Below are 20,779 nucleotides of genomic sequence, written 5' to 3'. Positions count from 1 at the left end.
TGCCTTGTCCGGGGCTGTTCCCACCCCTGCCTGACTCTCCTGCTGGGGTGTTCACGAGGCAGAGTAGGCTGGGCGTGGCACCTGGCCCAGTAGGGCAATCTTGCCCTGCTGTGCCCACGTGGGCCCTAGCTGGTGAGGGTGGGCTGGCTCTGGGGCCGGGATGCCAGGGCGCGTCTGCCTCTTTCCTTGGCCGTCCCTGCTCAAGGAGTGGGGTGTGTGTGTGTGGGTTTGGTCATGACCCCAGCTTTTCCGGCCAGCCCCAGCTATGCACTTTCTGCCCAGGGCTCTGAGCACCCCCCCCCACCCTAGAGCCCGGCACAGCCTCCTTGAGGGGGAAGAGGCTCTGCTGCCCCGGGCCTGGGCCCATCCCCAAAGATGTGTGCGCTCATGTCCTCCGTGCTCTGACTGCTGGATCTCTGTGTCGGCCTGTCTCATGCTCTCTCCCTCCTGCGTCTGCTGTCTCTCCGCGTCCGGCCCCCTCCCGCCTCTCCTGGAATCTCTGGGGGTGCATCCCAGGCCTGTGATTCCGCGCAGATTGGGGCTGAAAGTCAACAGCATCTGCATCTGCCTTCCTCCCGGTCTTTTCTCCCATCCAGCTTTGTCCACTTGCTCGGTCTCCATGCCCGGACTCTGGCCTTGGCTCTGGCTGAGCCCCGCCTCCTCGACCCCTCCCACCTCTCCTCCGCCGCGCTCTGGCCCCCGCTGCAGCCCTTCTCCGCTCTGTCTCTGGTCTCTGTCTCTCTGCCGTGGGCTCCTGGCCTCTGTCTGCTTGGGGACATGGCTGAGGTCTTGGAGTTTGGCCCTCTGCCAATCTTAGGCGTCTTACGGGCCCCAGGCCGAGCGCGGACCTGGACTTAGCAACCCCGTCCCCGGAGGGTCACGCTGATGGGCCCTCTGCTGCCGTTCTCAGGGCCTCGCTCTGGAGCTCCTGCGTGGTGCTGCCGCTGCTGGCGCTCACCTGGATGTCGGCCGTCCTGGCCATGACAGACCGGCGCTCCGTCCTCTTCCAGGCTCTCTTCGCGGTCTTCAACTCCGCGCAGGGTTTCGTCATCACTGCGGTGCACTGCTTCCTGCGCCGGGAGGTGGGGCTGGGCTTCTCCCCGCCCCTTCCCATCCGCCTCACCTGTGCGGACGGGGCGGAGCCAAGCCCCAAGGTTTGGGGAGGGGGGCGCTCCTAGCTGGGTGCGGAAGCCGTTTGCCTGAGGAGGTCTTGACCTTGGCCTTTGAGCCTTTGGGCCTTTGAGGCTCCATCTCGCCTGGGACCTTCCCCTACACTGGGTGTAGTTCTTTTCTTCCACACCCACCTGGGTGCCTGGGGTGGGAGGCACAGCCAGCTGTGGCCAGGGGGCCTGTGGTGGCCTGAAGCCCAGTGGGCACCCGCTGCCCCCAGGTCCAGGACGTGGTGAAATGCCAGATGGGCGTGTGCCGGGCGGATGAAAGTGAAGACTCCCCGGACTCCTGTAAGAACGGGCAGCTGCAGATCCTGGTGAGCGAGGAGGCCGAGCAAAGCGGGCTGTGGGTGGGTTCTGAGGATGCTCCCCGCTCCAGTCCTCCTGCCCTGGGATGAGAGACAGGGAGGGAACAGAGACCGGGTCTGAGTCAGGCCCAGTCACTGACAGCTTGGTGGCATCGGGCAGGTCTTTTCCCCTCTCAGTTTTCCCACCTGTTGGGTGAGGCTGGAGAAGACCCTGTCTGGGGCCCCTCTGGGCTCTGTTAGGCAGTGTGCCAAGGGCAGCCCCTCTGGGTGGCTGGGGAGGGGTGAGCCCCCTCCCCCCACCCTGATACATGGATCCTCTCTCCGCCCATCTGCTCTGTTCCTCTCTGCCTATAGTCAGACTTTGAAAAGGATGTGGATCTGGCCTGTCAGACAGGTGAGTCTGCCTGAGAACCGAGAATGGCCCCTGAGAGTGGGCAGGAAGGGAGGGCCTGTTAAGAGTCTTGTTGTGGAGTTTAGTTAGAGAGCCCGAAGTTGGAGTCAAAGCTGTGAACATGACTTACTGTGTGACTTTGGGCAAAGGGCTTACTTCTCAGAGCCTTAACTGAATTAGGGGACATCAAATGCCCAGCAGGATGGTTGGTATGCAGTGGCTGTCACGTTGTTGTATCATTTCCATGCTTCGTACCAGAATCCACTTTCCACTTCTGGCTCCTGGGGAGGAGCTACCGGGCCAAGGCAGGGAAAGGAGCAAGGCCATTTTGACAGTCTTGGGGCTATGGGGGTCAGAGGTCAGGACCTGCACTGGGAGCTGAACTGTGGGAGCTAGGTCTTGGCTTCCATCCCTTGCCCTGCCTTGCTGTGGGGCTCTGGGCCGGTCTGACCCCTCTTCTTAACCCATCTGGTATGTGAGAGAGCGCTTCCCGCCTAGCCATCTCTCCAGGACTCAGTTTCCTCTCCTTGGACTCAGTCCAAGCTCAGGGGCTTGGAACCCACTCAACCTGGGCCAGGGCATCGGGGACCCCTCCTCCTTAGGACTTACCTCTCTCCCACTCCTGCCCTCAGTTCTGTTCAAGGAGGTCAACACTTGCAACCCATCTACCATCACGGGCACACTCTCCCGCCTGTCCTTGGACGAGGATGAGGAGCCCAAGTCCTGCCTCGTGGGTCCTGAGGGCGGCCTCAGCTTCTCACCGCTGCCCGGGAATATCCTGGTGCCCATGGCGGCCTCGCCAGGGCTGGGGGAGCCCCCGCCCCCGCAGGAGGCCAACCCTGTGTACATGTGTGGTGAAGGTGGCCTGCGGCAGCTGGACCTCACATGGCTGCGGCCCGAGCCGGGCTCCGAGGGGGACTACATGGTGCTGCCCCGGCGGACTCTGAGCCTGCAGCCCGGCAGCGGGGGCGGAGCTGGCGAAGAACCCCCAAGGGCCCGGCCCGAGGGCACCCCTCGGCGCGCTGCCAAGACGCTGCCCCACCCTGAAGGCTACCCCAGCTTCCTGTCTGTGGACCACTCAGGCCTGGGGCTGGGCCCTGCCTATGGGTCCCTACAGAACCCCTACGGGATGACCTTCCAGCCACCCCCACCGACGCCCAGTGCCCGCCAAATACCTGAGCCAGGGGAGCGCAGCCGGACCATGCCCCGTACTGTGCCAGGCTCCACCATGAAGCTGGGCTCCTTGGAGGTGAGGGGCCGTAGGGTGTGGGGTGGGTTGGGGGAGGCCTGCCCCCATGTGCCCAGATGACGTCTAAGTAGTAGGTAGCAGCCAGGGAGGGACAGCAGGCACTGCCCCCTGCCAAGCGGCTCCTTTGTACCAAGTGGCTGGGAGTGTGTACACCATGCCTTTCTTCCTCGGTGTGTGCTCCCACCCGTACAAGGGAATCCTGGCTTCTCTGGACTCAGATGGGCTGGGACTCCGTGTGCGGAGGGCGCACCTTTCATGCTTTCCTGATTGCTTCGGTTCCTCCTTTGGGGTGACTAATTAGGATGGGTCTTCCTTGGAGGGGTGCAGTGTTGGGTTGTTAGGGAAGCCACATCAGGGGCTAGGAGCCCAGGTCGCTGAGTCCGGCAGGTTTGAGTTTGGATCCGGGCACTACCAATCAGCCGTGAGGTCCGGAGTGTCATCTCTCTCTGAGCCTCAGTCTCCTTGTTTGTAGAGAGGGCAGCCTCTTTGTAGAGTTGTTCCGAGGACTAATTGAGTGGTATAAACATTTGTCACTGTGTGGAGCAAGTAGAAAGTGCTAGATAATTGGAAATTGATGCTGTTAACATCCCTGAAATCAGCCTCAGGCACTGGCCCTAGGCCTCTGGTCGTTGACCCTTTCTTCCTGAAAAAAGCCCCTGAGAAAAGCCTCTCTTCCTGAGAAAAGCCCCTTTGTCTCCCTGCCTGTGTGTTTTCTGTGGATGCCCCACCTTCCCTCCAGCTTCCTCAGGGAATTAACTGGGAACAAGCATGTGACAAGCAGTGAGCCACTGTAGAACTTTAGGACATTCTAGAACTCTAGAGGGATGATGGAAACACAGATAAGGACGGGCTGGAGTCACAGCTCAGACACCGTAGGCTGCTCGTGTTTGGCCTCCGACATCTCTCCTCATCCTCCGCACAAAGGAAATTAAGTTAGCAGCTAGAGGTTTGCAAGTTTAGTTTCTCTCCCAAAAATGTTTCTTGAACATTTGGTGCCCGCTCCTGCTGCAGATGGCAGAAACAGGAAGGCATAACAAAGACAAAACGACACCAGAGCCAGGGAGGAGCTCGGTCGGCATCACGGCAGGTTTTGTTCTGTGGACACCTGCCCAGGGCTGGGCCACGGAGGAGGGGCCAGTTTTGGGCTCTGTGTGTGGGAGGTAGCAATAAATGTGGCGGTGTCTTGAGGGGTCAAGGATGACGTCCAGGATTCTGGTGCAGACAACTGCAGTGGAGTGGAGGCGGAGGAATGGGTTTGGGGTGGGGAATTTGGAGTTTTTTTAGTTGGGCACAGCTGTGTGTGTGGTGCCTGTGGGCAACAGGGGACAGGAAGAGATGTCCTGCTGCCTCCAGAAAGAGAGACGTGGCCAGAACGGGGAGGGCACACGCGTGGTGGTGCTTGGTCAAGGTCACGAGAAGGTCTAGGGCTGAGCATGGAGGGCCTCATGCAGGGGAAGCCAGGGATGGTGGGAAGACCAGGAGGGCGTGGTGTCATGGAGGCCAGTGGCGATGATCATGTCTGCTGGGCCCAGGACTTAGGAAATCTTAGCTGGTCGTCTTAGCATCATCCCTGAGGGCCTTGGGGGAAGTCCCTTCCCCTCCCCTGACCCCAGTTTCTCCAGGGTAACTCGGGACAGTTTACCTACTCTCATGAGTACTCCTGGTGCCAACACTAAGACTCTAAGGCCTCATCCTTGAACAGCATTGTACACTGCATAGGTCCATAGGGCCTTGAACATGCTCTTGGGCAAGCGAGGGGCTGGAGGGGTGCAGAGGCCAGGGGGGTAAGACCTGGTTTGTCAGCAAGACGGGGTCCAAGGAAGAACTGAATACCGAGTCCTTGTGTTCACGGGGCAAGTGGAAGGTTCCAAGGAGTGGGGCGCCTGCGACTGGCAGAGAATGGGGCAGGATGGGATGAAAGGTAGAGTCCGGGGCCCAGAGGAGGACGGTCTGCTTTGTGATCCCATGTAAAAATCCATGTCTCGGTGACACTTGGCTGGGGTGTCTGGGGTGTGTCTGTGTGTGTGCACTCCCTGTGTCTGCAGGTCTGGGTGTGTATGGGCCTTGCAGGAGCGGTAGGATTACGGGGCTGCGGTGGGATCACACCTCAGCTCCTCATCCCCCAGGCCTCTGTCCTGTTGCTCTAGTCCCAAGGGCTCCCCTTAAGAGCTCCTGGCTCCTGGGCCCCGGGCTGGCAGAGGGGTGTGAGGGCAGATGTGGAGTACCAGGGCTCCCGCTCTAAAGCCCCCGCGTGCAGTTAAAACACTTTCTTCTCCTTCACTGTCTCCTTGTTGATCCCTCCCAGCGAAAGAAGTTACGATATTCAGACCTGGACTTTGAGGTAAGTGGTGCATGTGTATGTGTGAGTGTGTGTGAGTGTGTGCGTGTGAGTGTGTTGGGGGGCATCTGTCCATGGTGTCTGTCCCCAGAGGGTCCATTCCTAACATGAGCCAAAGCCTCACTGCAGAGCCTGACCGAAGGACCCCAAGCACATGGCTTCCGTGGGCATCTTCCTACCATCCCCCAATCCGAGCCCAAGCTCAGAGCTAAGAAGTCGAGCGAGAGCAGGGCCTTGTCCTAGGGGGCCAGCGGCAGGCAGAGATGTGGAGTGCCAGGATGCTGGGGAGCAGGGGTAGGGGCTAGTTTACCGTGCCGCCCGGTGCAGTCCCTTCCCCCTCCTCTGACCCCCTGTGGCTCCCAGAAGGTGATGCACACCCGGAAGCGGCACTCGGAACTCTACCACGAGCTCAACCAGAAATTCCACACTTTCGACCGTTACCGCAGCCAGTCCACAGCCAAGGTGAGGGCCCCTCCCGAGTGTTCCCGGTCCACAGCTCTGGGCCCAACCCGACGCAGGGCCCCCCAGGGTCGGACCTGGACCCGTGGCCCCCGTTGCAGAGGGAGAAGCGGTGGAGTGCGTCCTCAGGTGGGACAGCCGAGTGGAGCATGTCTAGTATAAGTACCCCGGGCTGGGTCAGAGTCAGGGTCAGGCGGGCTCTGAGGAGCTTCTTCCCTCCCAGCCCTCCTCCCCTTCCTGGGCAACCTCAGCCCGCCTCACCAAGGGCCTACCCATGGCACAAGTGACAGTTCTGGGGCTGCTTGGGCATGGGGAGCCTTGCTGGGGCTCCGGCAGGATCTCGAGGAGGATGGGAACACAGAAGACATGACCCTAGGGGCCTCTCAGTGCACAGGGCTCATTCCTCCAGCTCTGGAGCCAAGCAGATCTGGGTCGGAACTCTACTCAGGCGCCTGGATGCTGGATAACTTTGGGCTTTTCTGGCCCTCTCTGGCCTCCTCCACTTGTCCTGCCCAATGACGAGCGAGAGGGTATGGGCCCATCTCCAAGGGTCCTTCCCACTGCCTCTCACAGGAGAAGCCCAGCCCTGGGGAGCATCCCGGCTTGTCCCAACAGCGGAGACACCAGAGCTGGAGCACCTTCAAGTCGATGACGTTGGGCTCGCTTCCCCCCAAGCCCCGAGAACGGCTGGGCCTGCACCGAGCAGCTGCCTGGGAGCCCGCAGAGCCACCTGATGGTGACTTCCAGACAGAGGTGTGAGTGCACACCGGACTGCCCACTGCGTATAAATATATATATCTCTCTATTTTCACACTCCACTTTGGAACCACCCAGGAGCCGGCGCCCCCTCCCCTCTCCCGAGGGCTGGGCAGGGAGGCGCAGTGGACTCAGCCGGGCTGGGGGAGCCAGACACGGCATGGTCTGGGGGGGCCAGGGCCGTTCCCTGTTTCTCAGAGGCCCCCCATCTTCACCCCAGCTGTCTGTCCCTGTCCTGGGCTGGGGAGGGGGGAGGGAAACTTTGTCGGGAATAAACTTCACTCTGTGGATTTTGCTGCCGAGCTGTTTGCTTCCCGCGGCTGAAGGCCCAGCCCTGGGACCCCAATTTTGTTCCCCTGTCTCCTTGGCTCACCTCACTGGGTCTTTTCAAATTGTCTAATGGGGTCAGGCCTACCCTGACTGGGAGGGGGCACCTGGGCTCTGACTCTGTCTTTGCTCCTGACTCCCTGGGTGACCTTGGGCACATCCTGTCTCCTGTCAGGGCCTGGGTTGGGTTAAGCAGATTGGGAATGTGGGAGGGGGCCCCTGGCAGCTGGCCTTCCCCCTTGGCTGTGATGGTCATGGTTGCTATTCCCTGGGACTCACAGGCCAGACTGCCAGGGCTGGAGCCAAGGCAGAGCTTAGTGACCTTGGTTTCTGTGAAATAGGGCTGGTAATAGTACCCACCTCACAGGGTTGTTGAGAGGATGAGGCATGTTAACACGAGCAAAGTGCTGAGCGAGGGCCTGGCGCGGGAGACACTTCTAAAGGCTTTTCTCTATTATCTCTTGGCACTTGGTCTCGAGCTGTGCTCTGTGCTAGGAGCTTCGGACACACAACCCCTGATCCCTCAGAATAACTGGAAGGTTTTAGGTCTGTGGGTGGGAATACGAGGCCAGAATTGGGAAGTGACTTGCTCAAGGCCACCATCAGAGTCAGAGCTGGGATTTGCAGCCCAGGCTTGGTGGGCAGTGGAGCCGCCTGCCTCCATCTTTATCAGCCTCCCCCTGACAGGACAGGATGCTAGAGCTCAGCTCCCTGGGACCTGAGCTTCCTGGCTGCAGGGGAGCGGCAGGGCGCTGGATGGCCATGGAGCCTCAGGGTCCAGGGCTCAGGGTGGGTGTAGAGGGGAGGGGCCTGAGGGCCAGGGTGGGAGGCTTGTGCTGGGGTGTATTCCTCTCACGCCGGAGTGGACGGTGGCACCCAGGAAGAAGAGGTGTAGGATTGGCACATGGAAATGTTTTAGAGGGTGGGCAGAGGTGCTCTGGTTGTCAGGCAGTATTGTGAGCAGGGGCCACAGGGGCGGCTGCTGGCCTGGTCATTCAGCAGCACAGGCACTCCTGGGCCACTCTCCAGGGACCCAGTCTCAGGATGGTTGACCCTTCAGAGGGAGAGGTTAGGTGCTGTGGGAGCCTAGATGGGGGAGAAGGGGGAAGGGACTGGCTGCTGCAGCAGAAGTCACAGCTAAAAGCCCCTGGAGGAGGGGCTGGCCACAAGGTCCAGGCTCCCCCAGTCTTCTCTGAATCCTGCCTGCTGTGAGCCTGGTCAGAGGATAGCAGCAGAGCCCTCAGACCTGTGCCTGTAGGCCCTGGGCTTTTCCAGGCCTCCCTGCCACCCCCTGCCCCCGGCAGCCCAGGCACGCACAGGGCACAGGGTTCTCTCAGGAATGACCTCATTTGAGACTTCAAGGTAGGTACTGTGACTCCCCCATTTGACAGATAAGAAAATCAGGGCTCAGAGAGGGGACATGACTTTCCCAAACATACACCTTCTAAGTGACTATACTGGGGCCTGTGGCTGTGAGGGGCAGACTTTTGTTCCCAGCCAGCCTGCATAAAAGGGAACTTTGTTCACTCAGGAGTTTCAAGCTGCAGGGAAGATAGCAGTGGGCATGTGTGGCTGTCCATAGGTCTTGAGACCCAGGGTGAGAGTGCCTCCAGATGTTCTGTCCCTTATAGCTGCTCTGTGTCAGCTTCATTCTTTTAGGCAAGCTTCCTCACTGCCCCCAACTAGGCTTCCTAGCTCCCGTCATTGGCTCTGCCCCCAGAGAGGAAGAAACTTTCTTTTAAATTCCAATCAGAAACCCCTCAAGAAAGGGCTGTGTATGGCCCAGATAGAGGTTGGGGTGCTGTGATGGGCGCGGTTGGCATAAACAAAGGCCCTGGTCTTGACCTTGGACCAACAGTGCCAACCACCACCCCCTGCCCCCAGCCACGGGCCAGGCTTTCCTTTGAGCTACCACCTAGTGCCTTCTCAGTGTCTTTCCTATATTCCTATCTCCTTTCTTCCTGGCCCTGGGCTTCACTGGCCACCACGGGGTTCTCTGGGACTGAGCTGCCGTGCACTTTCCCCTCCCCTCTTGTGGTTTCTCGCTGTGCATCTGGATTAAGGCAGCTTAGTATTCACCTTGTTGATTCTGCTCAAGCAGCAACCACAGCTGCAGCAGGAGAGGCTCCTGAGGCAGGAGACTCACATCTGTGGTCGGGGCCAGAGCTTTCCTGGGCTGAGGCTCTGTGCTTCTTGGCCCCACAGTCCTCACTCCCCCAGGCACTGCCTAGCAGTGGCAGGTGTGACCAGGCCCTATCAACCTTGAGTTTCCTTATCTGTAGGCTGTTAGCCCTTCTTTTAGGGCTGATAGCAATCAACCTGTCGTTTCTTTCCTGTACTTGAATCTCTCTGCTCATCATCCTCCTTATTCTCTCTGCCTCGTGTCTCCAGGATTTTGTCCACCTGGCCTGCCCATCGCCCTGCCCAGAAGCCTCCTAGGGATCCTAAAATTAGCCTGGAATGCAAGGCACTGATGATGTGACCCTTGTCTACCTCTCCTAACTTGTCTCTCACCTCTGTGCCTAGGCACAGAGAACTCCCTCCTGCTCGCACTGGCAAATCCCTTCACTCTTCTAGATCCAGCCCAAGTGGCCCATCTATGAAGCCATCCCTGAACTCCCCATCTCAGCCCTGGCACACACTTTCACTGTCACATTGCTCACAGAACTGGTGATATTCACGTTGATGTGGTTCATGTTTGTGAGCTTAGTCGAGGGCTCCAGAGTAGGCATCAGCAGATCTTTACTGACTGAACAGAGGGAATGTATAAACCAGTGTTGGTTTCTTTATCTGCAGAATGGAGATATCGATAATCCCTACCCAGCCTTCCTCTCTGGTATAATTCCTGAGGAGCATTTGCCAGCGCCATTTACATAGTACCAGGCCCAGAGGGGAGCCAGGGTGCTGTCCAGGGTGCTGAAAGGGACATGCCGCCTCCCAAGAGATAGGACAGCCCCAGAGGCTCAGCCAAGTTCAGCCGCAGCTTTCTTTGCCTTCCGGGCCATGGCAGGGTCATGGGTGAGCAGACCAGCCCTACCTTTGTAAGAACAGAGCCTGGGACAATGTCCAACAAGAAAATGAAATTTACATATGCAATTGTAAATTTCAAATTCTCTAGTAGCCATTTTTTTAAAAAGATTTTATTTATTTGACAGACAGAAATCACAAGTAGGCAGGCAGAGAGAGAGAGGAGGAAGCAGGCTCCCTGCCGAGCAGAGAGCCCGATGCAGGGCTCGATCCCAGAACCCTGGGATCATGACACGAGCCGAAGGCAGACGCTTTAACCCACTGAGCCACTCAGGCGCCCCTCTAGTAGCCATTTTTAAAAAGAGAAAGGTGAGATATATTTTGTTTGTTTATTTGTTTTTAAAGATTTTATTACCTATTTGTCAAAGAGAGAGAGAGCACAAGCAAGGGGAGCATCAGGCAGAAGGAGAAGCAGGTTCCTTGCTGAGCAGGGAGCCTGATGGGAGACTCAGTCCCAGGACCCGGGGATCTTGACCTGAGCCAAAGGGAGATGCTTAACAAACTAAGCCACCCAGGCACTCGAGATTTAAAAAAAATAATATATTTAGCCCAATATATAGAAAACATCATTTCAACACATACTCCATAAATTACCAACGACATACTTTATGTTCTTTTTCATACTAAGTCTTTGAAATCTAGTGTTTGTTTCACACGAACAGCACATCTCAATTCAGCCTGGTGACATTCTGAGTCTTTAGTAACCCTATGTGGCTAGTGGCTACCATACTGGATGGCACAGCTCTAGACAGAATAAAGACAGTGACCTTGGACAAGTCAGTTTAGTGTCATCTGTGGAAAGGAGGTCACAAGTACCACTTGCCTCACTGGGACATGGTGAGGGTTCAAGAAGGTGACGCAGGGAAGAGTCCCAGCACAGTACCACAGTGAAGTAGGTCCTAAGTCAGTGTTCCTAGAATCTAGGTATTCAGGGAGTATAGATGGACAGGAAGGGGGCTGTCCCAAGGAGACCTTTCCCTCACCCCACAGCCTGTCTTCCTTCCTTCTACCTGCAGCCCCAGACCCTGGGAGAAGGGAGGCAGGTTAGGACTGGCACTTGAACAGACACAATAAAACTCAGTAGGGTTTAATTCGCTTCCATTAGGTACCAATTAAAAAGAAATTAGGTGACCAAGGAGGCCTGAGGGAGACTCTGGGTGCAGGATGCTGTGAACTTCTGCCTCTCTGGACTTAGTTCCCTCAAGGCTTCTTGTCTACCATGGCAGTTCATGGGGTCCCACAGTTGGGCTTTTTAGGGCCAGTCCCTAGCACCCCCTATTATTCTTCCCTGCACTTCTCCAAGGCCACCAACCCCAGGAAGACCCCTATAATCTCAGGCCCTCAACATACATCTTAATTTTCAGGAGAGGGGAGTATCCCACAAGGGCTTTGGCGTGCAGGCTAGTGGGAAGTCAAGAAGGGTGTCGAGCCGGGGACTGGCACGATCAGATTTATTTATTAACAGGATTGCACTGAGTGGATGGGAAATGGATAGGGGTGGGTTATTATTTTTTTTAAAGATTTTATTTATTTATTTGACAGAGAGAGATCACAGTAGGCAGAGAGGCAGGCAGAGAGAGGGGAAGGGAAGCAGGCCCCCTGCTGAGCAGAGAGCCCGACGTGGGACTCGATCCCAGGACCCTGAGATCATGACCTGAGCCGAAGGCAGCGGCTTAACCCACTGAGCCACCCAGGCGCCCCTAGGGGTGGGTTATTAACGAAGAGTAAGGATGGATGCAGAGAGACCAGTGAGGGGACCATCCATGAAGGGAACTTAGAGTAGAAGGGGCACGGGATTTATATGTATGTAGTGGGTGGAGTTGTCGGCCCCTGATAAGGCAGTATGGGAAGGAGCCAAGGACAACTCATGGGCTTCTTTCTTATGATGGACAATTGTGCCATTAGATTTGGAACACCAGAAGAGAACCAGCTTTGGGGGAGACACATTATGACTTTGACTTTGAGTGTGTTAACCTGGAAATACCTTGGAGGTAGTTAAAGGGGAATTTCAGGTAGGAAGTAGGTGGTCAGACTCACAGAAGTGGAACCAGAGCTGTACTAGGGTCATGGGTGTGGCAAGAGGCCATATTGGAGTAGGCTGTAGAGTGAGCAGGAGGTAAAGAAATGAAGACGGTATAGACAACTCTTGCAGTGGGGCCACGAAAAGGGACAGGAAGCTTAGGGTCTGCTGTAGGGTCTGAAGGTAAATTAGCTGGCGAGATGATGGACTATTTCCATGCAATGAAGAGGTCATCCTTACCCTGTCCCCAAGTTCCTACATAATGACAGACCAAAAATAACCAGCTCTGCCATTCGGGGAGGTAGGGTCCTGAGACCTGGGAATGGATATCATCATGGAGATTGATTCTACTCATTTACTGGGCTGCAGGCCAGTGGCAAGTCCTGCAGAGCAGATGGAAGGTAGAGGTGAGTGTTCAACAAAACCTCAGCTCTAAGACCTCTGGGAGGAGGAAACTTTGGATTCCCGGGGAGTTCCCAGGGTACAAGATGGAGATACAGGCACGTGCCCAGGGCTCTCTGCAGCCCTCTCTGCCTGGTCAGGGAGAGCAGTGGGGAGCCCTTCCCCCAAGCCTCCCCACTGGGCTTGCTCCAGGCTGGTATGTCCCCATTCCCTGCGGTGCATGGCAGAGCCCCAACCATCAATCCAGGCATCCCTAGAGTCAACCAGGAAAGTCAATATTTAATTTGGGCATCATGTTAATGCTATTGATCGCTGCCTCCCCTTCTCCGCTTCCTCAGGCTCATTTGTCACTTCCCACCCACTGGGGGTTGCAGGGGTGGAGTGTGCTAGAGCCCAGTGGAGGCAGAGCTTATTCCGAGGTTGCCTTGGGGAAACTGGACTGCACGTGGGGGTGCTGCCCTGAGCCACCCGCCTTCCCATTCTCCCTGAGAATCTCTGATCTGCTTTGTTTGAGTTTCCAGAGCCCTGTCTCCAGGGAGCGCATTGAGGTGGGGAAGGGAGGTCAACCTTCCTCCTCCTCGGGGACTGAGTCTAATTCCCTACAGGGTCCATAAGCAGAGCAGGTGTGGTTGGCATTGAATGATGGATAGAAACTGTGAAGTCCACCACTGTGGGAGTAAGTAAGAAGTGAGAGTGACTCCTGGGACCCAGAGCCCAAGCCCAGAGCTTCTGTTCAAGCGTTTGGAGCCCCTCTAGCTCTCTAGCACTGTGTCTATATAATGCTGTGGGACCCACATGAAGACCTGGAGACAAGGGTAAACCCTGGGAATGGCTTAGGAGTGCTTTGAGCTTAGAGATCAGCTGGGCATCCAAAGAGGCTAAGTCCACCATAGAGCCCACTGCAAGGCTGAGCTGGGTTCAGCGTCACAGTTCATTCTTTTCATCTCTGGGAATCAGATCAAGTAGGCTGTGCCTCTTGGTGCTCTTGCCTTGTCTGGCCCACCCAGAGGAGGAGGGGAATGAAGTCGGCTTGGGGGCGGGTCTCATGCTTAAATTGCAACTTGATCTGCACTTGCTGAGTGACTGCAAGTTAAACAACCTTTCTGAGCCCTAGATTCTTCCTCTGAGAAGTCTCTCGGTGCCTTGGTTACTTTGTACAGTTTTCAGAGGGCCAGAGATAGGCAGGGGCATCAAAGCCTTGGTGGCCCAGGGGGTGGCATGGGTTCTTGCACTGAGCCCCTGCCACATCAGGCGCAGCCTTGAGGAACTGCCAACAGTGCTTCAGTGGGCCACTTGCTATCAGACCTGAGCCACTGGGGCCACTTTGGCATTTGACGTTGTCCTGAGCTCAAAGCCAAGACCATATCACTGAGGGGACCATTGGGTCAGGCCTGCCTTCTAGCATGGTTGACCCAAGGGTCAGATAATCCAGTTTGGGGCACCTGCAAGCTGGCAGCAACACACACACACACACACACACACACACAGAAGAAATTCTGCTTCGATGAACTAATCCAGAATTTTGCAATTGAAAAATCCCCAAAAAGAAGTTGTTTCCATTTCAGCATGCTTGTAAGTATTATGCTTCACAGAATAGTATTATTTCTATTATGAATTATGTATGAAGAACACCGGATTCTTTTCAGTGGGCAGGGCACCTAAATATATTAATCTTGCTCAGATGACTCCCATCTGAGCTGCCTGAGGACTCCCCAGTGGCCCAGCTCACCCACTCTGAGCCATTCACTCATTCAAACCTTGAGCCAGGACAGCCTGAACTGGCCATTCATTCATTCATTCAGCCAACATTGTCTGATGCCAGCTCATGCCAAGCCCTGTGCTGGGAATCGATATGAACCGATATGAAGACATAGTCCTTAAGAAGGATACCTAGAGGGCGCCTAGGTGGCTCAGTCGCTAAGTGTCTGCCTTCGGCTCAGGTCATGATCCCGGAGTCCCCAGATCGAGTCCTGCATTGGGCTCCCTGCTCAGCGGGGAGCCTGCTTCTCCCTCTCCCTCTGCTGTTCCCCCTACTGTGCACTCTCTCTGTCAAATAATAAAATCTCTCTCTAAAAAAAAAGAAGGATACCAAGGAGAAGAGGCACAGAGAGAAGGGATAGATTTGGTTTCCTCTGCCCAGAAACTTCTAGGGGCATTCCCTTGCTCTCAGAATAAAGTTAAGGCTCCCTACTGTGTCCAAAGCTCTGATGTGTCCCCTGCCACTCTCTCCTCACCGATGGAGCTCCAGCTATGTGGCCTCCTTTCTGCTCCTCAAATACATTTCATGCTTTCTCCTACCCCAGGGCCTTTGCATGTGCTGTACCCTCTGCTTGAAATGTTCTTTCCTAGTTATCTGCTTTGCTGGCTCCTCATCTTTTGATTGAAGCCATCCCCTCAGAAAGGCCTTCCTTACATACACTTTGCCCCTCTGAGTCATTTTGTATCCCATCAGCCTAATCTTTCCTTAGTACTGCTTTTCTGAAACTACAGCACCTGTTTCCTGTTTGTTGTCTGTCTCCCCCACTAGACTGTGAACCTCTGAGCGCAGGACAGGGTGATATTCATTGACATATATGCCACCGCCTGGCACATGATGTGAACTTAAGAGCCATGGATGAAGGAATGAATGTGGAGTTTAAGGTTCCCATAGGACGTCAAGTGGGGGACACCTGGAGCTAAATCTCTGGCTCTTTATACCACAGGCTGGCCATGTCTGTGTCTAGACCTGGGGGTGGAGGGAGGGTATTGCATGGGCAAGCCTGGGAAGGACAAAGCCCCATGGGACACCAGCCTCAGGCCATGCATATTGCAGGAGGCTCATTCCTTGCATATTAACTTGCTGCTGGACTGGCATCTCTGGCTCCTGCTGAATTTCTCACTGTCAGGACCAGTGGTTGATTGGGGAGGGGGGTTGGGTGGACAGAGAGCATCAACATCCAGAAGACCACGCATGCCTTTGCTCACGTGCCACCATATAGGCAAGGACTTGCTCTCAGGTGGCCGCGCATGGGGAGATACAGGTGCAGCTACACGTGCAGCTACACATCTGAGCGAACTCTGCCCTTGGCGGGCCTGCAGGGCACACAGGTGAATGGTCTTCCATGCACCATCACTGCCCCGCCCAGCTGAGAGAAAGAAGCGCCATGAGAGACCATTGAGTTCCACTCCCACCCCCATAGGGCAGTGAGGAAAAGCGAGGCCCAGAGAGGGGAGAGGTCGCTCGAGATCACATCCTGATTCCACGGAGGGTTAGGACTAAGGTTCAGTGAGCAGTGAGCATTTCTGGAAAGCCTACAGTGTACGTGGCAGGGTGTGGGGCACTAAAGAAACCGTCACCTGGGAGCCGGGGCTAGGGGGAAAAGGGAGTCTGACCTGGATGTGAGCAGTCGGCTCCAGAGCTGGAGGGGTCTCCTCTGCCTTTGTGGGGAAGACATTAGGGAAGTCTTCTTTAAGGAAGGAAACACTTGTGCTCAGCTTTGAAGACTGATTGAAAACTTAGTAGGTGGAGAAAGGGGCAGGGGCCAGGTAACCAAAGGAGGCACAGGCCTGAAACAGGCTGGCAAGTCTGGGAAGCTATGAATCATGTGGTTTGGCTGGAGAGGACAGGAGAGTGCAGAGTAGGGGTGGAGTGAGGGGAGGAGATGGGCTGCCTTGATGAGGCCGTGAGGGAGGCGGGTTCTGATCACAGTGGGCCTTGCTGGACAGGATAGGAGTTTGGATTTTATTCTGAGGGTTGCAGGGGAATCACTGAAACAGACATAGGTTTTAGGAAGATCTCTGTAGCTACCAAGGAAAAGTGAATTCAGCATATGTATTTTGAGCACTTACTATGTGCCAGGCACCCCGCTAAGTCCCAACAATTCAGTTCAGGATGAGGCACAGTCCCAGTCCCATGGTGCAGATACAACAGGCAGGTGCGCCAGGGAGAAATCTTGGCGCAGAAACTCAAGAAAACACTCCATTTCTGTATTCTTGTTAAGTCAGCTCCAGTCTGACCCACACTAAGCCCTGTCCTACAAGTTGGCAGCAAATGCAATCTCAACCATCCCTGGGGTCCCCTTGCCACCTCCTCCAGCGTCTTGCACAAGGGCCTGTTGTCCCACTGGGGCTAAGCATGGAGGAGGCAGCACCTGTCTTCCGGCAACCTCCATCACAGAGATGCCCATTGTCTCAGTTCATGTGGTTGCTCAAGGTTCGAGGCTTGGCAACTCAGCCGTTCCTCTGCCACTTTGGAGCACTGATGCTAGAACCCTAGTGCCTGGGCTCCTTCTCTGTGCCCTCTCCCTCCCCCCCCCACCCCGTGTACCACTCTCCGTCCTCCACAGCTCCTGCCACCAGTCAGGGGTGGGGCTGCTGGACACACATCCCTACCACTCCTAGGATTCCCCCTTCTGCCCACTCTGCAGCTAGCTGCTCTGCCTCCGTTCTCTGCCCTCACTGGCCCTTCTCTTCTCCCCATCCCTTGGGAATACCCAGCACAGTCACTTCCAGAAGGTTAGCTTTTTCCAAAGTCAGGATGAGCCATCAGACTTCAAACAACTTTTGTGTTCAGCCCTGCACACTTCCCTGAGGCTAGGAAAACCAAAGGGCTGGGCTATCAGCATGAAACTGGGAGGGGAGCAAAACAATGAACATCTCTATAAATTATCCTGTCACAGGAGTGCATAAGTGTTGAGACCCAGGCAGTGACTGCTCTGAGAGGGGCAGGGAGGCACCCAGGACTGTAGGAGCTCAGACAAGGGGCACCAAACTCATTCTGAGAGGGGGCCAGGAATGGCCTCCCAAGGAGCAGAGTTTCTGCCAGCCTGAGTCTTGAGAACAGCAAGGAAGAGTGTTCCAGGAGAAAGGAACAGCAGGTGGGAAGGCCTCTTGGTGAGCGCCAGCAGGGATGTGTGAAGAACTGACAGCTGGCCTGTGTGAAGGAGATGGGGTTAAGTGGTGAAAAGCCTTCTAAGTCCTCAGCCAAGGTCTGGCTGTTCATCTTGATCATAAAAAAAAAAAAAAAATCTTTGAAAGATATTAATCAAGGAAGTGACAGGACCAGATTTCTGATTCAGAAACTCTAGTTGGCTAGCAGTAGAAGAAGGGAGGGGGAAAGGGGAAAGTTGGAGGCAAGGGCAGCAGTTGGCAGGAGCTGCAGAGATCTAGGCAAAAGAGGGCAGCTGCCTGAACCCCGGGGTGGTGGCCTCGCTGGACAGAAGGGGACACCATCCATATAGATAGGGGGAAAGGGGAGAACAGAGCTTCAAATGACTATCTGGGGCCAATCCCTGAGATGGAGCAGATGGGGTTGGGGAGGATGGTGGCGGTAGGGGTCAGCAGGACCGCCAGGGAGAGGAAGGTTTGGAAGTGCAAAGAACACCTCCCCCTCACCCCAACTCTGCATCCCCTCTGCGATTCCCAAACTTCCCACTAGATGGAGGGCTGGTGCTAAGAGACCAGCTCCCCCCTCCCCATTCTCTACCCCTCCCCCCTCCCCCCACCCAGGGATTGGCTTTCATTTGGGCCTCTCCAAACCCTGAACTCGCCAAGAGAACTCAAGCATTTGGGGCCATCAGCTGCCCCCACTCCCCAGCACTCAACCTCTAGGGTCCAGTGGTGGGGGTATCAGTCCAGAGACATATGCCCCAGGTGCCTCGGCATACCGCTCTGTACCCGCGAATACAGCAGTGTTTCTGTGTTTCGAGGGGCCTCAGCCACTTGGGCCTCAAAAAGCGCCGGGCTCCCACAGATACGCCCTCAGCTTAGAGACCTCCCTGTCAATGGCTTTGTGGTTGACCACCACCACCCCCGCCCGACGCTCTCCTTCCCCGCCCCCCCCCCCGACTCCACGCTGGGGGAGGAGGCACCCATTCCTGTCTCTTCGGTCCCGGCCTCCAGAGGCAGGCGCAGGTCCAGTCCCAGGCCGTCAGACGCCTGGCATCTAGGCCTTTCTGGACCTTGGAGGCAGCATGTAAGGTTGCCAGATGGGCCGGACGGAGCCAGATGGGAGGCGGGGCCTAGTGTGGAGTCCGCGAAGCCAGCGGCCGTGGGTGTGGCCTAGGGGGCGTGGCCAGAGTAGGCTGGAGGCGTGGCCGACGGTGGGATGTGAAAGGGATCCCCCAACTTGGAAGCCTCTTCTCCTCCTTCCCTAGCCACTTGGCTCTCGCCCTGGCCCCCAGTCCCATATCCTGCCAGACGGGCCGTCGCGAGGCTCCTGGCCCTACTTAAGAGAGGTCATTTCTCTGGGGAGGCCGCGCCCAGCTCCTTGGAACTGCCAGGCCTTGCAGGGAGGCGGGTGGAGTGGGGGACGCGTGCATTCTCGAGCCTACACCTCACCCCCTGTAATTCTCCCCACCTGGTATTGTGTTTCCATTCTTTTCTAGATAGACAGCTGGAGGGCCTGGGGCTTGAGCCCTGAGCGGGAGGAGCTGGTCAAGCGCCTGCGCCCCTGTGAGGCCCCCCCCCACCCCCGCTTTTTCCTGCCCCTCTGCCCTCAAGCCTGGAGCTTGCTCTAAAGATAGACACAGGCGCCAAACGTGCCCACCCAGGAGGGGGTCTGGGATGCCTGAGTCATACTGCACCCGGGGCCTCCCCTCATCTCTGGGAGTGGGGGCCAAGTTGATGGCCAGGCATCACTCAGGCTCTGTTGGCTAGACTCTGCGCTCTTGGCGGTGCCTTGTCTCCCTCCCAGGCCCCAGGAACTGGCCAGGCGATGGCAGGCCAGGCTGGGCAGGCGTAGCGGTAGCAGCTACAGCCGGGAAGAATTAGAAGTTCCCGGCCCTGATTTATTTAGTTGTTTTTGTGAGTCTGGCGCGGGTGTCCCCCCTCCCCCACATCCCTGGCAGGACAGTCAGGTCTACACCTGCCTTTCTCTCCGCCCAGGCCCACAGGGCTGTTGGAGGCGCGGACCTGGGCTCAGAGCAGCAAAGAAGTCCCAACTTGGATCTTACAGATTCTGGAGTTACCACCCCATTCCACAGAGGAGAAAACTGAGTCCCAAGGGAGGAAAGGGTCTATCACAGAGCCTGTAACAGCCCTCCATTTAAATCTAGCTCTGCCTCTGCAAGCCACTTCTTAGGGCCGTTTCCTTACTGTAAAGTGCTCAAGTTGAGGATGACAGCCATTCACCTGTAAAATGAGAGTCAGGAGAGACACTTAGGATTGCCCTAATGATTAAGATTACTTTTTATTTTTTATTTTTAAAAAAGATTTTATTTATTTATTTGAGAGAGAGAGAGAGAACACAAGAGCCAGGGAAGGAGCAGAAGGAGAGGGGGAGAGAGATCATCTCCAGCAGATTCTGGATTCTGTAACGAGTGCAGAGCCATATGTGGGGTTCGATCTCATGACCCTGAGATCATAACCTGAGCCAAAGCCAAGAGTCAGACACTTAACCCACTGAGCCATGCAGGCACCCTGAAAATTACTTTTTAGAAAGCAGCAGAGGAGTATTAAGAGTTTCTCGCTCCTGGGTTGGATCCCAGTCCAGTAAGTTCGCGACTATCTCTGGTACCTGTTTTTTCTCTCCTCCCCCTGAGAGCCACTCAGTGAAGGTGGTGTGGTGTGGTCATGGGGATGCTGGGATGGGTGAAGATCACTTGACTCTGAGTGGGTGGGACGGGGGTGGGAGGGAGTTGAGGTGAGGGGACATTGCGTCCTGCCCTTTGTCCAGGTCTGGCTCACCTGACCCTCTTTCCATTTCCGAGGAGAGGGCATGTTTGGGTCATTACAGGTTTAAGACCTGCAGATGTGGGGGAATGGAAGGTGCTCAAGTGTCCCCAAAATTCAGCTTTACCTTGTTACCAAAGGGCCGGAACCTCCCCCTTCCCTGGCCCCCAAGCCAAACAGTACATCAAAGCAGACCCTGGCCTTGAACCCACGTCCTCAGTCTTAGGCTCTTTCCCCCTACCTTCCAGCCACCTGTGCTCTTTGTCAGGTCTTCTCTGAGTGGTCAAGGCTGACGACAACACTCCAGCTGATTTTATTTCTTTATATATTATTTGTTATTTGGGGTTCTTCATGGAGGGAAAAAAACAACCACCTTGTCTTCTATCTGTCAGAAATGTCAGTGACCTCTCAAAGCGACATGAAATCAGCTATGTAAATAGGAAGGGGACAGGGGGCACTGTCAGATATGAACGTGGGTGTGAGGTTTGGGGCCAGAGTCCCTGGTGAATTGCTAGCCCTCCCCAATAATAATAATAATGTTAATAATGAACCTTTTTCGAGTGTTTATATGGGCTTGGCTTAGTTTCATGCATTATCTCGTTTAATCCTCCCCCAAATTCCACGTGGCTTGGTGTTACCATTATCAACCCCATTTTATAAATATGGAAACTGAGGGCTCAGAG

General features: G+C 55.8%; 1 protein-coding gene across 9 annotated transcripts in view; it reads left to right on the top strand.

Moving 5' to 3' along the window:
- The window catches only part of ADGRB2 (adhesion G protein-coupled receptor B2), a 36,538-nt gene extending 29,578 nt beyond the window's left edge, over positions 1–6,960 (top strand). For 5 of the 9 annotated variants that reach the window (XM_044237659.1, XM_044237655.1, XM_044237657.1 and 2 more), the window contains 7 exons: positions 911–1,082; positions 1,391–1,486; positions 1,832–1,871; positions 2,501–3,117; positions 5,423–5,458; positions 5,819–5,917; positions 6,488–6,960. In XM_044237659.1, coding sequence (XP_044093594.1) covers positions 911–1,082; positions 1,391–1,486; positions 1,832–1,871; positions 2,501–3,117; positions 5,423–5,458; positions 5,819–5,917; positions 6,488–6,673 — 1,246 coding nt within the window. In that variant the 3' untranslated portion in view covers positions 6,674–6,960. Of the gene's footprint in view, positions 1–910; positions 1,083–1,390; positions 1,487–1,831; positions 1,872–2,500; positions 3,118–5,422; positions 5,459–5,818; positions 5,918–6,487 lie in introns of those variants that run through there. The other 4 variants (XM_044237658.1, XM_044237662.1, XM_044237661.1 and 1 more) reach the window with 2 other exon arrangements.
- The last annotated feature ends 13,819 nt before the right edge of the window (positions 6,961–20,779 follow it).

The sequence above is a fragment of the Neovison vison genome, chromosome 2 (assembly GCF_020171115.1).
Source record: "Neovison vison isolate M4711 chromosome 2, ASM_NN_V1, whole genome shotgun sequence".
Lineage (NCBI taxonomy): Eukaryota > Metazoa > Chordata > Mammalia > Carnivora > Mustelidae > Neogale > Neogale vison.
The sequence above is the reverse complement of the archived record's forward strand: the minus strand, read 5'-3'. Positions and strand labels throughout refer to the sequence as shown.